The sequence below is a fragment of the Podarcis melisellensis genome, assembly GCF_964234715.1.
Source record: "Podarcis melisellensis genome assembly, chromosome: Z".
In the NCBI taxonomy this organism is placed as follows: Eukaryota; Metazoa; Chordata; class Lepidosauria; order Squamata; family Lacertidae; genus Podarcis; species Podarcis melisellensis.
The window spans coordinates 22,396,846-22,416,898 of NC_138547.1; the positions used below are offsets into that span (position 1 = coordinate 22,396,846).

Consider the following 20,053-nt stretch of genomic DNA (forward strand, 5'->3'; position numbering starts at 1 on the left):
GCCCTCCATCTTTCCCAACATCAGGGTCTTTTCCAGGGAGTCTTCTCTTCTCATGAGGTGGCCAAAGTATTGGAGCCTCAGCTTCACTGGCCTTCTAGTGAGCACTCAGGGCTGATTTCCTTAAGAATGGATAGGTTTGATCTTCTTGCAGTCCATGGGACTATCAAGAGTCTCCTCCAGCACCATAATTCAAAAGCATCAATTCTTCAGCGATCAGCCTTCTTTACAGTCCAGCTCTCACTTCCATACATCACTACTGGGAAAACCATAGCTTTAACTATATAGACCTTTGTTGGCAAGGTGATGTCTCTGCTTTTTAGGATGCTGTCTAGGTTTGTCATTGCTCTTCTCCAAGGAAGCAGGTGTCTTTTAATTTTGTGACTGCTATCACCATCTGCAGTGATCATGGAGTCCAAGGAAGTAAAATCTCTCACTGCCTCCATTTCTTCCCCTTCTATTTGCCAGGAGGTGATGGGACCATCCTCCCTTTAATTGGGGTTTGTTTGCGCTGACCTTGCTATGCCTGTAATGGGGTCGTCTGCATTGGAGCAAGGGCCTGGTAGGAATTTTACCATTTGGCTGATTGGCTGGGGCCACTTGGGATTGCCTACTGCGTAGCAAATTGTCACAACTTGTAAGGTTGCTGTTAGGCATTGGTTAATTTTTTGGTTGGTGGAGAGGATGATATTGGCTGTGCCTGCCCCTCCAATGCTGCTGCTGCTGCAAGGGTATTCCGTTAAAGGAATCCAGGGGCTCGCCATGCTTTTGTCCGTATCCCTGACAAAGGACTAGGCCACGGAAGAGCCCCGGGGAGCATTTGGGGAGAGGTGTGAGCCTGGCACCCAGCTTTATTCTCTCCCCAAAATTGTTTGCCCTTACTGACTTCTGCATGGGTGTGGTTGTCAGTTCTGTTCCTACCTCCACATGGGACAGATAGTCGCTAACCAATGCCTAAGCAACCACTCACATACTGTAATTCAATAAAGTTGTGGCCAAAATTATGCCAAAAACCCAAACAAAAATGATGTGTGAACTGTGTTTTTATTCAGGGGTGTCTTGGGGGTCCTTGACAGGCAAGGGCTAGGCTGCATATGTCTTAAAGAAGGAGAGAGATGGTGAACTCAATGCATGTGGTCACCTTAAAAAAGGTAAAGGACCCCTGACAGTTAGGTCCAGTTGCAGACGACTCTGGGGTTGCAGCGGTCATCTCATTTTACAGGCCGAGGGAACCAGCGTTTGTCTGCAGAAAGTTTCAGGCAGGGCTTTATTTCAGAAGGAACTCACCAGAACTCAGTACCAGCCCCTCTCAGGTGGGCACCATTGCCATTATAAGAGAACAAGGGAGGTGTTCATGGTTAATTCTGGCATCTCTTTTTCTAGAAAAATACTACTACCCTTATCCTTTTGTGCCCAGAAGGTCACTGTGCTGTGCAGGAGAGTTTCTCCTCAATGTTCCCAAAATATCAGGAGCCCCACTCCACAGTCACTCAGAGCAGGGCTTTCCATGTGGCTGCCCCTTTTTGATGGAACAATGTTACTTTCAAGCAGCTGGGATAGCTCAGTTGGTAGAACGTTAGATTCTTAATTTCAGAGTCATGGATTTGGGCTCCACCTTGGGCATGTCGGGGGGTTGCGCTAGATGACCCATGTAGTCCCTGCCAACTCTACAGTGCTATGATTCTAAGATATGACAGGCACCCACAATCTGTACTTTCTCAAAACAATTGAAAACATGTTTGTTTCAACAAGTTTTTCCTGCTGGGTGAAATATCTTTTAGGTGTTCATCTTGTATTGTTCTTAAAACAAATTCAGTTGTTTTTATGGTATGTTTGCAAATCACCTTGAGGCCTATTTATTAATTTATTTAATAAAACATTACGCACTGCTTGATTGTAAAACAACCTCCTCAAAGTTTTTTTTACAGAAAAGATAAAGCAATAATATTAGCAATAAGAAAAATTAACCACAATAGTTTAAAACTTTGGTAATATCAAAATAACAATAGACTAAAAAACAGATAAAAATTTGACCAAATTCTCACTTCTCTGACTTATGCAATGCAGTTCTCCAGCCAAGTTATGTGTACCAATGCATATACTGTACTAGGGTAAATTTTGAACCATTTAGAGAAAACTGCATGGTGAAATAATTTTGTAAAAATGTGTACATTAGCATAAAGGTAAAGGGACCCCTGACCATTAGGTCCAGTCGTGACTGACTCTAGGGTTGCGGCACTCATCTCTCTTTACTGGCCAAGGGAGCCAGCGTACAGCTTCCGGGTCATGTGGCCAGCATGACTAAGCCGCTTCTGGCGAACCAGAGCAGCACACGGAAACACCGTTACCTTCCCACCAGAGCATTACCTATTTATCTACTAGCACTTTGATGTGCTTTCGAACTGCTAGATTGGCAGGAGCTCACCCTGTTGTGGGGATTCGAACCGCCGACCATCTGATCAGCAAGTCCTAGGCTCTGTGGTTTAACCCATAGCGCCACCCGCGTTCCGGAACGAATTAAGTTCTTAACCTGAGGCACCACTGTAGAGAGAAATTAAAACTGACAGATTTAATCATCCCTTCTCCGGAGGAACCAGTAGACTGCCAGGGTATGGAGCTATGTTGGAACCTGAAAAGCTATGCTAGTATCCTCCACCATATTATTTTGCAATGCCCAGGAGTATCTGTTGGGGGCTCAGTAAAAAATGGGATCTGGTGATGAGGAAATATATTAAACTGTAAAGGAATCAAGTCCTCCTCTTTCTTTAAATTCTCCTAAGAAGTCTTGCTTGGCATTTAAAGTTTACACAAACCTTCCCCAATCCGGTGTCTAGGTGTTTTGGATTACACATTCCCAACCAGCATGGCCAATGGTCAAGAATTATAAGAACAGGGATTAATTCAAAACATGTGGTAGGGGAAGATTTAAGTGGGGGGGGGGAGTTACAAAATAAAGAAATAGAATGTGAGTTGAAATGGCATCACTGGGAAAAAAAGAATGGGGAGCCTTTGGCTCTCCAAATGCTGCTCCCATTATCCCTGGCCATTGGGCATGCTTGCTGGAGTTATGGTTCAGCAATTCCCAGAGGACCAGAGGTTATGTATATATGCTGCAGAATTTCAACTTCAATTTTAAAAGCATGCAGGTCTTTGTTGGAGTCATTCTAGGCATTTAACAGCCCATGGAAATGCAGGAGCTCACTGTATTGTGAAATAAATAAATAAAATTAAAAATTGTCCAGTAGCACCTTAGAGACCAACTAATTTTGTTCTGGGTATAAGCTTTTGTGTGCATTCACACTTCTTCAGAATCATTGTATTGTGTTGGGGAAAGCGTATCTCAGAAAGGAGCATGCTCTGATGCCAGTGCCAGGCATGTTTGCTCTCGCTCTTTCTCTTTCTCTCTTCCCCCACCCTTCAGACTTAACATGTGCATTGAGTTGGACTGAGCAAACAGATTCATCTCCCAGAACAGAAACAGCTTGGGGAGGTCAGTGGATCTGACAGAGCTGAGATTCCAAAGAGGTTTGACGGATGCATTTTTGGAAACAGAAAAATGCCACTGGAGGAAGTGACCATATGCTGCTAGACAAGAGACATCTCCCCCTCCGCACTAAGTGGGGAGGCTCTGCCTTTATGGGAGAATTGCAGAGACTGACCTGGCCTGCATCCCAAGTGTTTAGAAAGAGTGAGCTATGGATTCCTACTCATGATGTAACACCCTTTAATATTTCTTGTAAACCACTTAGAGGCTTCACTACAATCAAGCAGCATACAATTTTGTTAAATAAATAAACAAATAAGAAATCTATTTGGCTCCAATTTCTTTACAATCTATTATTACCTGATATCAGTTCCACAAAATCAGTGGTCTCTTGAATAGTCCCCAAATTTCTATTAATAAATTTGTTTCATTTGCATATATTGAAACATAGGGATAATGCCTCATTTATTCTTTGAGTTTTCTGTATGCTTTTTACCAATCCATCCCCAAACATGTCTTGAAGTTTTGTAAGACTGTAAGAGGCCCAACACTACCTGGAGAAGCTCTGTGGACGGCACAATAAGGATGCAATGGAGGCAGCAAAGTAGGCCTCCTTTGCTGCCTTCATTGCCACTAGGTAGGCTTGACTAGTGTTCGATTGTGTTCCCAGCTTGTTTCCTCACCCTAATCTCTGAAGTATACCAGGGAGCCAAATGGGCTCTACGAAGTGGGAGAGAGTGCTCAGGGGCAATCATTTCAATGGCCTGAACCTTTGGATGATCCAGAGGCCAGCTAAGTAAAGGATAGGAGATTGTGAACAGGCAACAGAACAGATACTGGTATTCAGAGACATACTGCTTGCTACAGTGGAGGTACAGCATAGCCATTGTGGTTGATAGCCTTGATGTACCATTAATTTGTCTAATCCTATAAAAATGAATCTCTGCTTAATAAGAACCTTCCAGTGTTTGGAAGCTGGTTGCACAGTCAAGTGCACCAGTCACTTAAAATCTGCAAGTGTGTGCTCCTTGAGTGGGCTCATTGTGCAAGACGAAAGAGGCACTGGAATTCCTCAGTCTTTTGTACCACCCAGATTCTCAGCTGCCATGACAGCCGGCAATAAATTAGAGCCATTCCAATAGCCATTTTAGTTTTCAGCCAGTTAAAATTTATTGCCACACAAGTGGAAAGTAAAATGCTGCAGCAGCTTTCTCCTCGGAAAAAATATGTATTTATTTTTATTCGCATGCATGCATTTCCCAACTTTGTTTCATCATTGAAGTGAAGCAGGTCTATGCAGGCTGTAGGTTTGGTTATTAGAAACAGCAGAAATATGCAGGGTGAACATATGTAACTTGAATATATGTAATAGTCTGAGTATAAGGCAGTATAAGGCAGTTTCCTGTGTTCCTATGATAGACCACTGGCTTGTCATTCCTGTCCTAGACAGAAGCAGGGGACAAACAAGGGCAGGCTCTGTCGTGGACTGTGGCCACTCCTACTGCCTTCCTGTGCTGCACTACAGCACTATCCCCATCTCAGTAAATCAGAGGCAAATTCATGCCAAGGCATCAAGAATGTTTGTGTGTGTGCATGCACAGATCTGAGGCATGTATCCTTTCAGGCTCAGCTTACAATGCAAATACTAAAAAGACCAGCCAACATTAACTGATGACAAGTCAGGCCAATGGTCTTTCTTGCTTAGTACTATTTGTAAAACAAAGGACTACTTCACACAGCACAGAGATAAACTATGGCAGTAGCTCCCACAGGGGGCAGTGATGACCACTTGCTTGGATAGCCTTAAAAGACAGTTAAACAGATTTGTTGAGGAGAGGGCTACTGATGGTCACTAGCGATGATGTCTTTGCTCTGCCTCCACAGTTGGAGGCAATAATGCTTCTGAATACCAGTTGCTGGATCGGGTCCTGTTTACAGGTTTCCTACAGGCATCTGGATGGCCACTGTGTGACGTTAGACCACATTGGTCATTCTCCTGATTCTGCAGAAACTTCTTAAGTTCCCCAGGTCCCTTTAAATGGAGCTGTTGAAGCAAATCATGTGCTCTATGACTGAGCTCTAACAGTGCACCCATAGGACATTTACTATTTTCAGAAACATTTTTGCTTCTGTGTGAACCATAGTAGTTCCATAGCCTTGCTCAGCTGCTTTTCCTAGGCTCTGCTAGTCTCTAGGCTAAAAGACGAGAGAGTATAATTTAGCTAAGCTGTTTCATTGCACTCTCATGATGGAATGTACTGAATGGAATCTCTCTCTCTTCCTCCCCTTTCTCTCATGCAGTAGCCAAAGTCTTGAACAAGATGACTGCTCATCAAAATACCATTTTGTCCTGACACAATTTTTTATGTTCTGCTCTACTCATTGTCTTTCCAACTTGTTTTCTCTCCTGCATAAGGAACCATTGGATGCCTTATGCATAGTCACCTACAGTACTCTGAACCATAGGCACAATGGAGGGCTCGTGGGAGTGGTTGGATGCAGGGATACCAAACAAGTCAACATATACTACTTGGAAGGAAGGGCTTCTGCTCTAGGTCATGTTTGTCAGATTTATCGAGGAAGGGAACCTAGCTCAGTTATAGTGCATTGCATGCAGAAGATCCCACATGCCCACAACTGATCTCCAGTTTTCAGCATTTATGGAGGTAGTAATGGGGAGGAAGTACTAACCAACACCACACATTGCAAATATATAACACCAAGCACTACCCATAGGTGTGTATAGGAAACACTCGTGCATATGACTGAAAGTGTTTATGTGTAGACAGAGGTGCACAAATGCACAGTGGTGGCTGGTGAACATTGGGACTGGCAGGGTGAAAGGCACAGAGCCCAACAGTAGGTGGAGCCAACTAGCTGCAGCTTTGTCTCCCAATCTCCTACCTACTGATTTCTGCAAGGACAAGACAAAGGGGTAGGAGACTGACAGCCAGTGCTACTCCTTGGACAGTTTGCAAGTAAGAAGGCAGGCAGGTGGAGGCTGGCTGAAGGCAAACTTAGGTTGGGGACAGCGCCCCATTTGCCCAAATGATTTAGCCTCCACTACAAATACACAGAAACAGTGGCCCACATATGCATGAATGCCCTAGTGTGGACACAACCTAGATGGTCCTTTGATCTGATCTAGAAGGTTCCTTCATATGTCTTATGTCCATCTGCTGGTATTCATAAGCTAGAGCATAGCCAGCATGGCTAGTAGCCGTTGATAGTCTTAGTGGCCATGAATTTGTCCAGTCCTCTACTGAAGCCATCCACGTTTAATAACAAAATGCCTTTGCACACATGATTAAGTAAACCCATCAGTGATTTCATGCATTTATTTAATTAATTGTGAGACTGAATTACTTAATTGCTTCTGGAGATGCTTAATTGTCCTGGCTGCCTTAATTATACAACTTACAGTGAGAACGTTCAGTCCCTGCTGAATGTTTAGTTGTTCTGCATTCCCCTAAAACACCATTTTGTGTAATAAAACTGCATGTTTAGTGTGTCTTTCAGGATCTGCACATTTTTCCTTTTCAGAGTTTTGGACTTTCATGGTTTTAACTCTTCAGGCTGTGATTTCTGGAGGCTGGGTTCATAGCAAACACAGGTGTCACCATCCATGTGTTTGCTGGACCAGATAGGAGCAGTATACAAAGCATCTGGGGGCTCAAGATGGGGGAAGGCTGGTCTAGACAATGCATAGGCATGTCTTAGATGACACACTGGCATCCCATCCTCTATTAATAATAATAATAATTACATTTATATTCCACCTTTCTTCTAAGGAGCTAAAGGTGGCATGCGCAGTTTTCCCTCTCCCAAATTTTATCCTTACAATTGTGTAACAGGAGCAATGGTCCCAAAATGGTCCCAGAAAGTGTCTGGAATAGTGGTAATACTGAAACCAGGTAAAGATTCAGAGACTCCAGAATCATTTCACACATTGGGCAGGATACTAAAATATTTACTGGTATTTTAGCTAACAGATTGGCAAATATATTACCTAGTATAATCCATACAAATCAAGCAGGTTTTGTTAAGCATAGACATATATCAGATCCTGTACAGAAGATGTCAAACACAGTATATTATTGGAAACTGTCAAGGAATCCACATGTGATTGCTTCATTAGATGTTCATAAAACCTTTGATAAAATATGTTGAAGTTATTTGTATCTACTCTTCTCTAAAATTAACTTTGATGATAGTTTTATGTTCGCACTTCAACATTTATATACTAATAGCAAGGCAGTTGTTTGGGCTAATGGACAGGACTCTTCCACCTCAGATGTACATAGAGGTTCTAAGCAAAGCTGCCCTATATCACTGCTACTTGTCATGTTAGCAATAGAACCACTTGCAAACACTCTTCAAAATAGTAATAAAATCAATGACATTAGATGTAATGGTCAATCCTATCCGCTCAATTTATTTGCTGATGATATTGCCTGATTGTCTCTGATCCAGAGGTGTCATTGACGGAGGCCATTGGGGAAATAAAAGCATTTGGTAGAGTGACTGGATTGACAATTAATAAAACCAAATCAGAATTGTTGTGTTTGAATGTGCCAATTGATTTACAAGATGAACTAAGAGAGAAGATAGGTTTTAAGATCTGCCCACAATAAATCAAATATCTTGGAATTAATATAACAAAAATCTGGAAGAAACTTTATAAAGCTAATTTTCTGACATTAATAAGAAATATTAAGACAGATTTCAAAAACTGGTCCAGGCTGACATTATCATGGAAGGGAAGAGTGTTGTTGGTGAAAATGATGGTTCTACCAAAGTTTTTGTTTTTGTTTCAGACTATACCCATTTGTATTTCGATTGAGATATTGTAAAAATGGCAAAAGATAGTAAACTTTGTACACCAGGGTAAAAGACCCAGATTATGATTAGCTGTGATTTACCAGCAGTCTCAGAGGATGTGCGTGTGTGTTGCTTTACTTTATTTACAAAAATATCACAATGCTACTCATATTCAAAACATTTTGGAATAATGTGTTGACAGAAATAATAAAACATGGCTGCAAATTGTTTTTGAAAGAGTTATATGGAGCACCAAGTTTACAATTTTTAATACATAAGAAAAACAGTTTTGATCCCATAGTAAATCCATTTGCACAGGCAGATCTGAAAGAATGGAACATGTAGGCATCTAAATTAGCTCCTTTAATCTCACGATTGTTACCTTTTGTACTGCATCTACTTTTTATATGACAGGAAAATAGCATGTTATTCAGAAATGGAGAGAGAAAGATCTTTATAGGCCAACTGATTTATTTGAAAATGGTTCAACTATATCACCTGAACAAATAATGAGACAATTTGGAGTGCAGAGTATAAATTGGCTTTATGCTAATCAAGTAGTGTATTTTATATCAAATTCTGAAGTTAAAACGCAAGCCACACGACCTTTAACATCATTTGAAAATTTGATTTTACATGCAAATGAATATACATTTTTTTAAAAAAATCCATAAATAACTCATAAATATTAAATGAGTTAGCAACTGGAGGATGTAATTCTGTAAAACAGCAATGGGAATGTGATTTAGAGATAGAGATTGCCAAGGTAGATTGGAATAATTTGTGGGCTAAAAAACCACTAATATCAGTATCAACTCATATGTGAGAAAATACATTTAAATTATTACACCAATGGCATTTGACACCATTACACTATAGCTATATTAATAAATCTCACCACTGTGCTGAAGAGGGTGCAATAGTAGAGGTACAACATATCACATGTGGTGGATGTGTGAGCATATAAAACCCTTCTGGCAGAGGGTATTTACTTACATTAGCTGTATCACAGGTTAACAGGTAGAATGTACCCCAAGTTTGGGATTGTTAACCATTTTTAAAGAAGGGCACTTTTTACCTTTCTTATAAAGAACTAATTGCTTTTCTTTTAGTAGCAGCATGCCTGGCATAGAATTGGAAAAGATTGGATGGAACATCTGTGTATTGCTTGCTGGAAACAGAATGCATGGTTTATTGCTATATCAGAAAAATTAACAAAGAGATGACAATCATTGAATAATACAAATGATGTAGAAGGTTGTGTGGAAATATGGCATCCTTTTATAAAGTAATTTACTGATAACTGTGTGGAATAACAACCACTGAAACCACAGACTAGACTTTGGCAAACTTAAATACAGTGGTACCTTGGGTTAAGAACTTAATTCGTTCCAGAGGTCCGTTCTTAACCTGAAACGGTTCTTAACCTGAGGTGCGCTTTCGCTAATGGGGATTCCTGTTGCCGCTGTGCGGCTGCCGCACAATTTCCGTTCTTATCCTGGGGCAAAGTTCTTAACCTGGAGCAACCACCTCCTGGTTAGCAGAGTTTGTAACCTGAAGCATCTGTAACCTGAAGAGTCTGTAACCCGAGGTACCACTGTAGATTGATTTGTCCTGGAGAGGGGAGTGGGGTAAGCTGGAATTTTGTTTTGTTTATTTTTCTTTTTGTAATGGTTGTTATATAATGGATATATAAAGGTAAATGTGGCTGGCGCTGTGGTCTAAACCACTGAGCCTCTTAGGCTTGCCAATTGGAAGGTCGGCAGTTCGACGGGGTGAGCCGTTTAGTCTTGCTGGCCACATGACCCGGAAAGCTGTCTGTGGACAAACACTGGCTCCCTTGGCCTGAAGCAAGATGAGTGCTGCAACCCCATAGTCATCTTTGACTGGACTTAGCCATCCAGGGGTCCTTTACCTTACTTTTTTTTAATAATGGATACACACACAAACAAACAATAAACCTATGATGGAGGTTAGGCTGAGAGACTGTGTTCATCATTGTTGCTTTATCCCTAGCAGCATCCTCGTGGCTCGGTGCCCAGTGCAAGCAAACCGGTGACACTCCCCAAAGTAGACCTCTGTGAGGAGAATGACGTGGAGAATGGTGTAAACTCTGGTTAATCTGCAGTTTGGAACAAGATAGAAGAGACTCTGCCTGGTGTGCAAATATCTTTTGTTTCAATAACACAGCCTTCACCAATCTGGTGCCTGCCACATATTTTACCCTACAACTTTCATAATCCCTCACCACTGGCTGTGCTGGTTGGGACTGATGGGAGTTGTAGTCCAGAGCATCTGGAAGCCACCATGCTGATGAAGGCAGCAGTAGAGTGTATTGGGAACAAGAGCCAGGAGCTGTTCTTCCTTGAAAGAAAATGAAAGTCAGCAGTTACTCTGACTCTGTTCCTACTGCTAACCAGTACTCACAGGTCCTTGGTAAAGCAGAGAGTAGAAGAAAATTGGTAGTCCTTCTCTTGTTAAAAGATTTATCAGTGATTCAATTGTTAAAATATTTAGTGGTTTTAGGTGATGCAGATGCTAATGGAGCCTTAATAATCACAATTTGTCCTAGCTGTAGAGTCATGTTCATTTAATCCTGTTATACTGGCTCTTTGCTCCTTCACTGTTTCTCTATCATCCCAAAGTCTAAAGAATATTCTCTGCATGAAGAGAGCTGCAAAAATGAAAGAAAGAAAGAAAGAAAGAAAGAAAGAAAGAAAGAAAGAAAGAAAGAAAGAAGGAAGGAAGGAAGGAAGGAAGGAAGGAAGGAAGGAAGGAGAGAGAGAGAGAGAGAGAGAGAGGGTTAGGTTTACCGCTGTATACAGTTGTATGTACAGGAATATTTATTTAATTTATTTCATAAAATTGATACTTCACTTGATTGTAAAAAAAAAAAAAACCACCCTCAAAGCAGTTAACAAAAAAGATGCAACAAAAAAGATCAATAAGAAAAAATAACAATAATTTAAGACTTTCAGAAAGTTAAATGTAACAATAGATTATATAACATAAAAACTTGCATCAACTTTCTAAACAGCTAGGTAGGCTTGTCAAAACAAGAATGTCTTAGGCAGGTACCTAAAAGAGTACAGTGAAGGTGCCTTGCCAGTTGTCAGTAGGCAGGAAGTTCCAAAGTGTCGGTGCTGCAACACTAAAAGAGCATTTTCTTACAAATGTGGAACAGGTATTATGTGGCACCCATAACAGTGCCAGTGCCAGCAATCAAAGCAGTTGAATGGGCATATATAGGGTCAGGCAATCTCAAAGCTAAACTGACCCCAAGATGAACTTTATATAGTAATAGCTTTTGATAATATGTCTTTGAAGCATCCTCTAGGGAAATTTTGTTGGTTTTGCTAGGTATGGGCTACTCCCCCCCTCCCCAGAATGTACATGTGATGATTCTTAAAATAATACTAATATTTGGCTTCTGGTTCCACTCTGCCTTAATGGAGGTATTCCCCACGACAGTGGAAGATCATTGGTGAAGGAAAAACAAGGATGATTGAGGGTAATTATCCTTGCAAGTTCCCCCCAGGGACAGGGAGAACGGGCTTCACTTGCAGTTCATCTTGGTACCTGGCTCTCGCTCCTACATGGAATGTGGGGGGCAGGGAGGTGCTGAGTGCAAAAGCACTTTGCATGCTAAAAACCCTCCAACACCGCCATTAAGAAGCAGAGGTTCTCCTGGTAAATAGTTTAATTGGACTAAAGTACAGGCGCATGCTAGAAAAGATAACAAACTGCGGAACAAAACCAACTGCAAAGACTTTAGGGTTTGAACTTAAGACTTCATTCGGTGCAAAAGATGGAGGGGAGAGCCTATAGTTTCTTTATTTAAAGTTTTATTCTTTACACTTATGATTCGGCAACCCTCCTCTGAATGTTCAAATTATATTTGTACAAGCAAGGATGGAAGAAATTGGATTATAAATATGGAATATAGCATCAAACAGAACTATGTGTGTAAAAAGGGGGAAAGGGGAGGGTAGCTCTATTTTGCAAAAGGTATACAATTGAAACTTAGAGCTGACTTTTCCCTATCTTTTATTATTTATGGAGTGAACTGGATAATGCTAAGAGGATTTAATTTAATTGGAAGTATAATTGCTCGTATATCTTCAGTTGGAAGGAAGAATGAAAGGAGTCTGTGAACTGCCAAGGAACTGAGAAGGTTCTTTATTAAGTCATCTGCAGTTCAACAGACCGCTCCTCTTCCCAGACTGAGAGGGGAAATGGTGAAAATAGGTTATTTATTGGAACAGAGTGACTTTTGTAGCTGTTGTTAAAGTTGCAAAACAACAAAGTGGGACAGAGCGATGGAGAAATTTCTAGAACAACAATGGGATAGCTCTTCCCAAGGCATGATGGATGACATCAACAACCAGGAGAAAGAAAGACATAACATCTTACAAGGACAGGAAGAAACACCACGGACAGAATAATTGCCACTCACAGGAAGAACAAGGATATAGTTTGAGTTCCTCACTTGTAGTTTTGTAAATCATTAAAGTGTCAACACAAATAGAAGTTATTAATATTGCAGTTGTTGTATAAGGGATTATTATTATGCCTGGAATGTAATGGAAATTAATAAGATTTTGGAATGCAGAAATAAAGCAAATAATCAAGCCATCAAATCGAGCACGCGGGGGCCACTTTATCTAAATTATATAATTTGTTATTTGAATGATTGGTATTGATAATTGTATTATAAATTGGTAGTGTTATAATGAGGCTATTATTGGATTGTAATTGAAAATAATAACAAATTATTGTTACAAAATAATACTATTTTTTAAAAAAAAAAGTTTTAAAAATACATTGACAAAACTTCACAATGTAGGATGTATAAGAAATATATGCACTATTCTGTTTTTAAAATTTTATCATAACAAAAATTAAAATAAATATCAATTTATATTAAAAGAAAGTTCAAGTGATGGGAAGATAGACTGGACTAGAATTGCAAAACTATGTGAAATTTCCCCAACCCAGTTCTAAATTGCCCTAATTTATAGTGGGAGGCCCCACCATATATTTTTGGCAAAGCTGTTAAATTATGAGCAAGTGGATGAATGGGACTTGGTTAGCTCTCCCTTCAGCCGTGATGATCTTTCAATATTATTGCTTGAGATGGTTAATGGGGAGGTGGCGCACTGAATAGGAACTGCTGCAACAACTCCATTCTTCCCCAGTGGCCTTGTCCCAAGGCACTTGTACTATTTCTTCCAAGTTCAGTGGGTATTGGATGAAGACCCAGTGCTGCCTTTTCCTCTTGGCCATCGTTTTGCTAAACCAAATTCCTTCCTTGCATTCATTCTTTTCTAGACCAGTGTTTGCAAGTTCATTTCATAACAGAATGCTGGCATTTAATTGGCAGGTGGAGTCAGTAGCTCTTCTGTTCCAATTCCTTTAATCATGCCACTAATTCAAGTAGCTTGTGAAATGCTTTCTCAGGCTCTCCCTTACCCTCCCTATCCTTTCCATACTATCTGAGCAGCATCCCATCAGAAATTCAAAATAAATGGGTGCAGGAATGGCCAGGTCATGGAAATAGGCTTGATAAGAGATCTAGAAAAGTTTGTCCTCCAGTAATTAGACATGTTTGATCTCTAATAAGAAAGCTTAGGTATGATTTGGTATATAGCCCCTGATCACTCAGTTGCCGTCATCTTCAAGTAGAATGACGAAAGACGCCTCCCTGAAACTCTGGAGAAGCACTGCTAATCAGTGTAGGCCAGAGCTTTCCATACTGTGTGTTGTGACATGTTAGTGCAGAGGTCCTCAACCTTTTTGAGTCCACAGCTCCTTTGACCAACTGCATTCTTTCTGCAGCACCCCTGTGAGGCTCCCTTGCCTGCAGAGCTGGCAGCCCCTCACCCCTTTTCAAACACCCTCCCTTGTGGAGTGTTCCCTAATCTTCCTCTCCTCTCCTTGGGAGTCATCTGGGCAGCTGCAGCTGCTGCCCCTGATCTCTGAGCTGCCTCCATTGCCCCAAAGAGAAGTGCCTCCTCACACTGCCCCAGGGGGACCTGGGATTCACCATTTGCCTGGGGAGCTTGTAGCCAGAGCTGCTGCAACAAACAGCTGTGCAAGCCTTTGGGAGACAGAGATGCAATAGGGCATCACAGGAGGGAGGGAAGGAAAGAGAGGGACAGAGGCCAGTGTTACCCATGGCACCCTTGACCATCATTCAAGGTACCCCAGGATGCCACAGCATACTGGTTGAAAACCACTGTGTTAGTGTGTCAGCTGCAGAATGTAGGTGTGTCTCACGAACACTCCCCACAATCCTCCCGGAGCTGGAGAGGGGTTGTTTAACCTCCAGTTTGCTAGTAAAACTGAATTACTGCGTCGTTAAATGATGCATGTATAAAAAGTGTGTCACCAACTTGAAAAGTTTGGAAAGCGCTGGTGTAGGCAGTACTGAGCTGGAAGGACCACTGGTCTAACATAGAACAAGACAACTTTTTAAGTTCCTGACAGATGATTGTGCCATAGCTCCCTAGTCAAGCATTTACTTTGCATGTAGAAGGTCTCAGGCTCAATACCCAGTGGCATCTCCAGGTAGGCCTGGAATACCACTTACCTTAAGCAGAGGGTGGCTTTGCAGGATAGCGCCTGCCCACCACCATAGCAGCCGCAGAAATGGGAGATTTCCTCTTGGATGGAGACATTCCTGGCCTTCCTCTGATGGCCTTACTCTGAGCATGGGGAGCTACTGTCAGCCAGTCTATAGAATACTGAGCTAGATGGACTAGTGCTCTGACTTGGAAGCTAAGGCAGCTTCCAACTTTCCTTTTTATTTTTGGGGGGGAAAGGGAAATACAGATTTAGATAGATATTGGGGGAGAGAACACACATTTTAATAGGTATTGTAGATGTGGGATGCCAGCCTGCATGATGTCCTGAGTCACTTCCAATTACTGGGGTCATATATCCCGTGGGGTTTAGAATTTAAAAGAGGGGGGTTGCTGGACTACTCAGTTTTCTTTGTACAGTGGTACCTCGGGTTAAGAACTTACCGTATTTTTCGCTCTATAACACGCACCCGGCCATAACACGCACATAGTTTTTAGAGGAGGAAAACAAGAAAAAAATATTTACAAAACAATGGATGTATGATTTTTGTGGTTCATGCTGTGGCCACAGACATGTGATCTGACGGTGAGTTTGGGGTAGCCCAATGCAAAAATCCTGAGGATCCATGTGGATCCATGCTTTGTAAGCATGTTTTTGCACCTCTGCAGGGGCTCTTCTCCTGCTTTGCTGTTTCAAAGCGAGCCACGGAGGAGGGAAGGAAGGGGAACCATGGATCCTCTGCTCACGACTGCAGCAGATACCCCGCCATCCATAGGCATTCGCTCCATAACATGCACAGACATTTCCCCTTACTTTCTAGGAGGAAAAAAGTGAGTGTTATGGTGCAAAAAATATGGTAATTCGTTCCAGAGGTCCATTCTTAACCTGAAACTGTTCTTAACCTGAGGTGCCACTTTAGCTAATGGGGCCTCCCGCTCCCGCTGTGCCACCACCATGCGATTTCTGTTCTCATCCTGAAGCAAAGTTCTTAACCCGAGGTACTATTTCTGGGTTAGCGGAGTCTGTAACCTGAAGCGTCTGTAACCCGAGGTACCACTGTAAGGCAGTGGCCTTTGTAGGCCACTTAAGGGTCCTCATCAGCATCTCAAAATGATGGGCTGGGTTGCAAGAGCTACAACTGGATGATGGTGCCCTCCAGGCTAACAGGTGGACCTTTCCTCCACCCCACCCACCTAGCTGCTAGGTAGGAGAGCAATAGCCAAAGTAGTGCGAGTGAGCTCAGCTGATAGCAGGCTGGAAACACAGGGACCTGCTTGCTCTGTGCTGGACCCAAAGCTTTAACTAACAGAGAAGCAGGATCTGTTAGGGTGTTAATTCTGTGAGCCCCTCCATTCGGTGCTCAGGTTGTGTAAAAAAAAAAAGAACCCCATATATCCTAAAGACAACACAGTCTCTGCTGACCTTCATTGCAAGGAAACAGAATCTGGGTAAGTGTCTGGAACCCCTAAGTGTAGTGTTTAACGGTATTTTGAGGGTTTTTTGTTTTGTTTTTTTGTTTTAAAGATTAATAGAGAAATGGAACGGAATTGTGGGTAAAAAAAAATAAAGGTGGGGGAAGCCTGGGAAATAAGTTCATTAAAACTTGTTTAACACAAGGGTCTCTAGTGTCTTGTTGAGCCCATCAGGAAATTAAATGTCACTTGATTCTTCAGCAGTTCCTCAGATTCCTTGCCAATGTGTGTAATGATGATAGCAGCTAATGCAGTGCATTCATTGCCCACAGGCTATTGCAGAATTGACAGTGCAATTTATATGCCACTCATCATCCGTTTAAGCAGCTGGGTTCTTGTTTAGTGATGGACAATAGTTCACTTCAAAATGAGCAGAAAAGTGGCAAAGATTTTGGGATTCAGCACACATTCCGGATGAAGGAATGCACACCAAATGTACTAAACAGATCATTTTGAAGCACAATTCACAAAATGAAAAGTGTGCATCAATTCCTTTGTACCTAGGGAAAGCCACAATGAGCATATCAAGGCAAATCCAGCAAAATGCAGCTGTGTCCACCCAAAGCACACACTAAATTCTTGTTGTGAGTCCAGTCTAATAGGGGTGGTGTGTGCTAAAAATAAAACAGAACTCTGAATCCAGGCACTCTTGAGTTGTCAGCCAAGAAAAATTAAATTCTGCCACCTCAATAAATGTGTGCCATGGCAACTCTGAAGAGCTCATGTCATTCACCTTTCCCCATAACTCTGTATGTTCTGAATATCCCAGATGGTTCTGTTAGGCGAGTTATACCCACCTGCTTTGTAAATTCATAACATATATTCATTCTTTTGTGTGTACACACAGAATGTGCTGTTTATGCTCAGTTTACTTCTTCCTCAGTAATACAGTGGTACCTCAGGTTACAGACGCTTCAGGTTACAGACTTCGCTAACCCAGAAATAGTACCTCGGGTTAAGAACTTTACCTCAGGATGAGAACAGAAATCGCACGGCCGCGGCACAGCAGCAGCAGGAGGCCCCATTAGCTAAAGTGGTACCTCAGGTTAAGAACGGACCTCCGGAACGAATTAAGCTCTTAACTAGAGGTACCACTGTATAAGTATTTCTTCTGTGGCGACGCAGAAACAGGCCTAGGAGGTAAGCAGAAGTGGATTCCTGGATACAAAGCGTTCAGGAAACTTTGTGGCAGCTTTTTTGGAACATCATCCAGGCATCTCCCCCCCCCCCCCAAAAAAAACCCCCCACACACCCTCATAGTGTTTGTGGCTAAATAAATGTTGTCACAGAGAGTGGAATGCTGATGCTAGTGCTTTTGGGGGTATGGTTTTCATTTGTTATTATGCTATATCCTTTTTTGTTTTTATATTATAAACCACCCTGTAATCTTTGGATAAAGGGTGGTGTAGAAATTTAATAAATAATATAGATAAAATAAAAAGAATCCCTCTTTGTTTATATATTTTGTTCTGCAAATTTTACTGTGGGTTGTTGCTGCTTTATCATTGGAGAGGGGCAAGTTGCTATTTAGGGCCCCCAAGAGTGAAAACTTTATTCAGTCATGGAATCATAGAATTTGGTGTAAGGCAACTTCCTGGGCTTCTCTGTTCTTGTCCCTTCTTTGCCTTGACTTGGCTTTCTTTCCTTCTGTTTTCCTCCTCAACACCAGTTTCAGAATGTCACCTTCTGTGGGAGAGACCCTGGTGGTGTTTTTTTTCCCCTTCATTTTGTTTATGAAAACTTTGTGAAGTGTAATGTCCATTGACACAAAAATTCTTACAAGAAAACTGAATCGGTCTCTGTAATCTCTTCTACCCTTTATCCAAGGCGAAGCCCTGCTGATTCCCTTCCAAGATGCCGTTGGTGAAGAGAAACATAGAACCTCGTCACCTCTGCCGCGGAGCCCTTCCAGATGGGGTTACCAGTGAGCTGGAATGTGTGACCAACAGCACTTTAGCCGCCATCATTAAGCAGCTGGGGAGCCTCAGTAAGTTTCTGATGAGTTTTGCATCTTAGAGAAGTTTGAGTGCCGTTCAGCTGGCAGAAAAGGGCTTGCATGGGGTTTAAACAGAGTAAGGGAACTCTAGATTCCCAGACTATACCTGTATCTTTAACCTCTATGCTGGCTTCTCTCTATCCTTTGAGGTTTAGACTGATATGTCTTAGGTTGCATTCTGTTTACAACTTCCTCCTCCTCGGCACATTTACTCTGGATCTCGAGGCACGAGGTCATCTTGGATCTACCTCCTGAGAACTAAGGGGCAAGCATGACTTCTTTGTTTCTCCAGCTAGTCAGTTAGGTCTACATAACTCTTTCCTATAAAAATTGTGCTTCCTTTAATAAGCATAAGCTTCCTTATCTTATACAAAGTGTCATTCTGAATACCTTTTAACTAATGGTGTGCTCCAAGCAGGCATTATTTTAACTAAAAACATGTGTGTCCTGTACCAGGCCTGAGGCTGCAGCCAGATATGAGTGTTTCAAAGTTCTGAAAGCAATAAGAGGGAGCAATCATTGCCTGCATTGTAGGGATTGGCAAATGATAGATCGGGATGTGCTGGGAGATTCTCTGGATGATTTGCAGTAGATTGTCAAGGATTTCTGACTCTCAGTTGTTTAATAACAAAATGACTCCCTTCCTCCCCTAAATTAAATTGCTGAAATGAAAGAAGATTGAGGTATCATGAGTGGTGTTTTACATGGAAGGACTGTGAGTCTCATTTTGTTCTGGTACTCATTACAAATGCTGGTGTGAGAATCCTTTAATTTTGAGTCTTTTGCACCACTAGTGGATCTTGGGGTTCTGCAAAAACCCCAAGTGGGACAGAACAGTGGGACAGAACTAAAACATGCATATTTCTTTAACTTGGGAATGAGAAAATTGCAGCCCTCTAGATGTTGTTGGACTCCAGTCCCATCAGCCCCAGCCAGCATTTCCACTGATCAGGGGTCATGGGAGTTTTTCCATTTTAAAAATCTGATGATGTGTCCGCATGACAAACTTATATTGGGTTTATGCCAGCTGAACAGTCATCACCCTGGAGAGATGCTGCCAGTCAGTGTCAACAATACCAAGCTAGGTTCAGTGGTGCTGAATAGAACCATCTCTGTGGCAGCATCCAGCATCCTGGAATGATAGTATAATAGGGGTGGAGAATCTTGTTTGGCCCTCCAGATGTATCTTACTGGCCCCTGGGACTCTACCCAGGCCATGTATATTTATGAGGCTGCACCTCTCACCAGTTCTGTTTTTTTGTGTCTTCTTGAACTGTGATAATGCTTCTTGTTTGTCTGGATGGAGGGTGTGTGTGTGTGTGTGTGTGTGTGTGTGTGCGTGCGCGCGTGCATGTGTGTGTGTGCATGCATGCATAGAAGTATCTGACAATGTAGCCTCTCACCTGTTTCTCTGCCCACTTTTGCCTCTGTGGCCCTCAGAAGCTTGCCTATAGGGGAATGTGGTCAATGGAATGAAAAAAGTTTATTCGTTTTATTGCCTGCTTAAGCCTGACGGAATAGAAGAGCTTTCAGCAGGCATTTAAAGGTTGGCACAGGAGGCGCGTGCTGAATCTCCAGTGGCTGAGTATTCGACAGGACTGGGCCAATGACACTCAAGGCTCAGTTTCTTGCTGTTGTCAGAAGAGACTCACCAACCTGGGGAATGACCAAGGACACTCCTGAAGATGATCTCAGTGA

At 42.0% G+C, this 20,053-nt stretch overlaps 1 protein-coding gene across 3 annotated transcripts in view; it reads left to right on the forward strand.

The window, feature by feature from the left end:
* Positions 1 to 20,053, forward strand: part of LOC309362262 (actin-binding protein WASF3-like) — a 66,608-nt gene that overhangs the window by 14,918 nt on the left and 31,637 nt on the right. For all 3 annotated transcript variants that reach the window (XM_081897878.1, XM_081897876.1, XM_081897875.1), the window contains exon 2: positions 18,187 to 18,346. In XM_081897878.1, coding sequence (XP_081754004.1) covers positions 18,214 to 18,346 — 133 coding nt within the window. In that variant the 5' untranslated portion in view covers positions 18,187 to 18,213. The remainder of the gene's footprint in view (positions 1 to 18,186; positions 18,347 to 20,053) is intronic.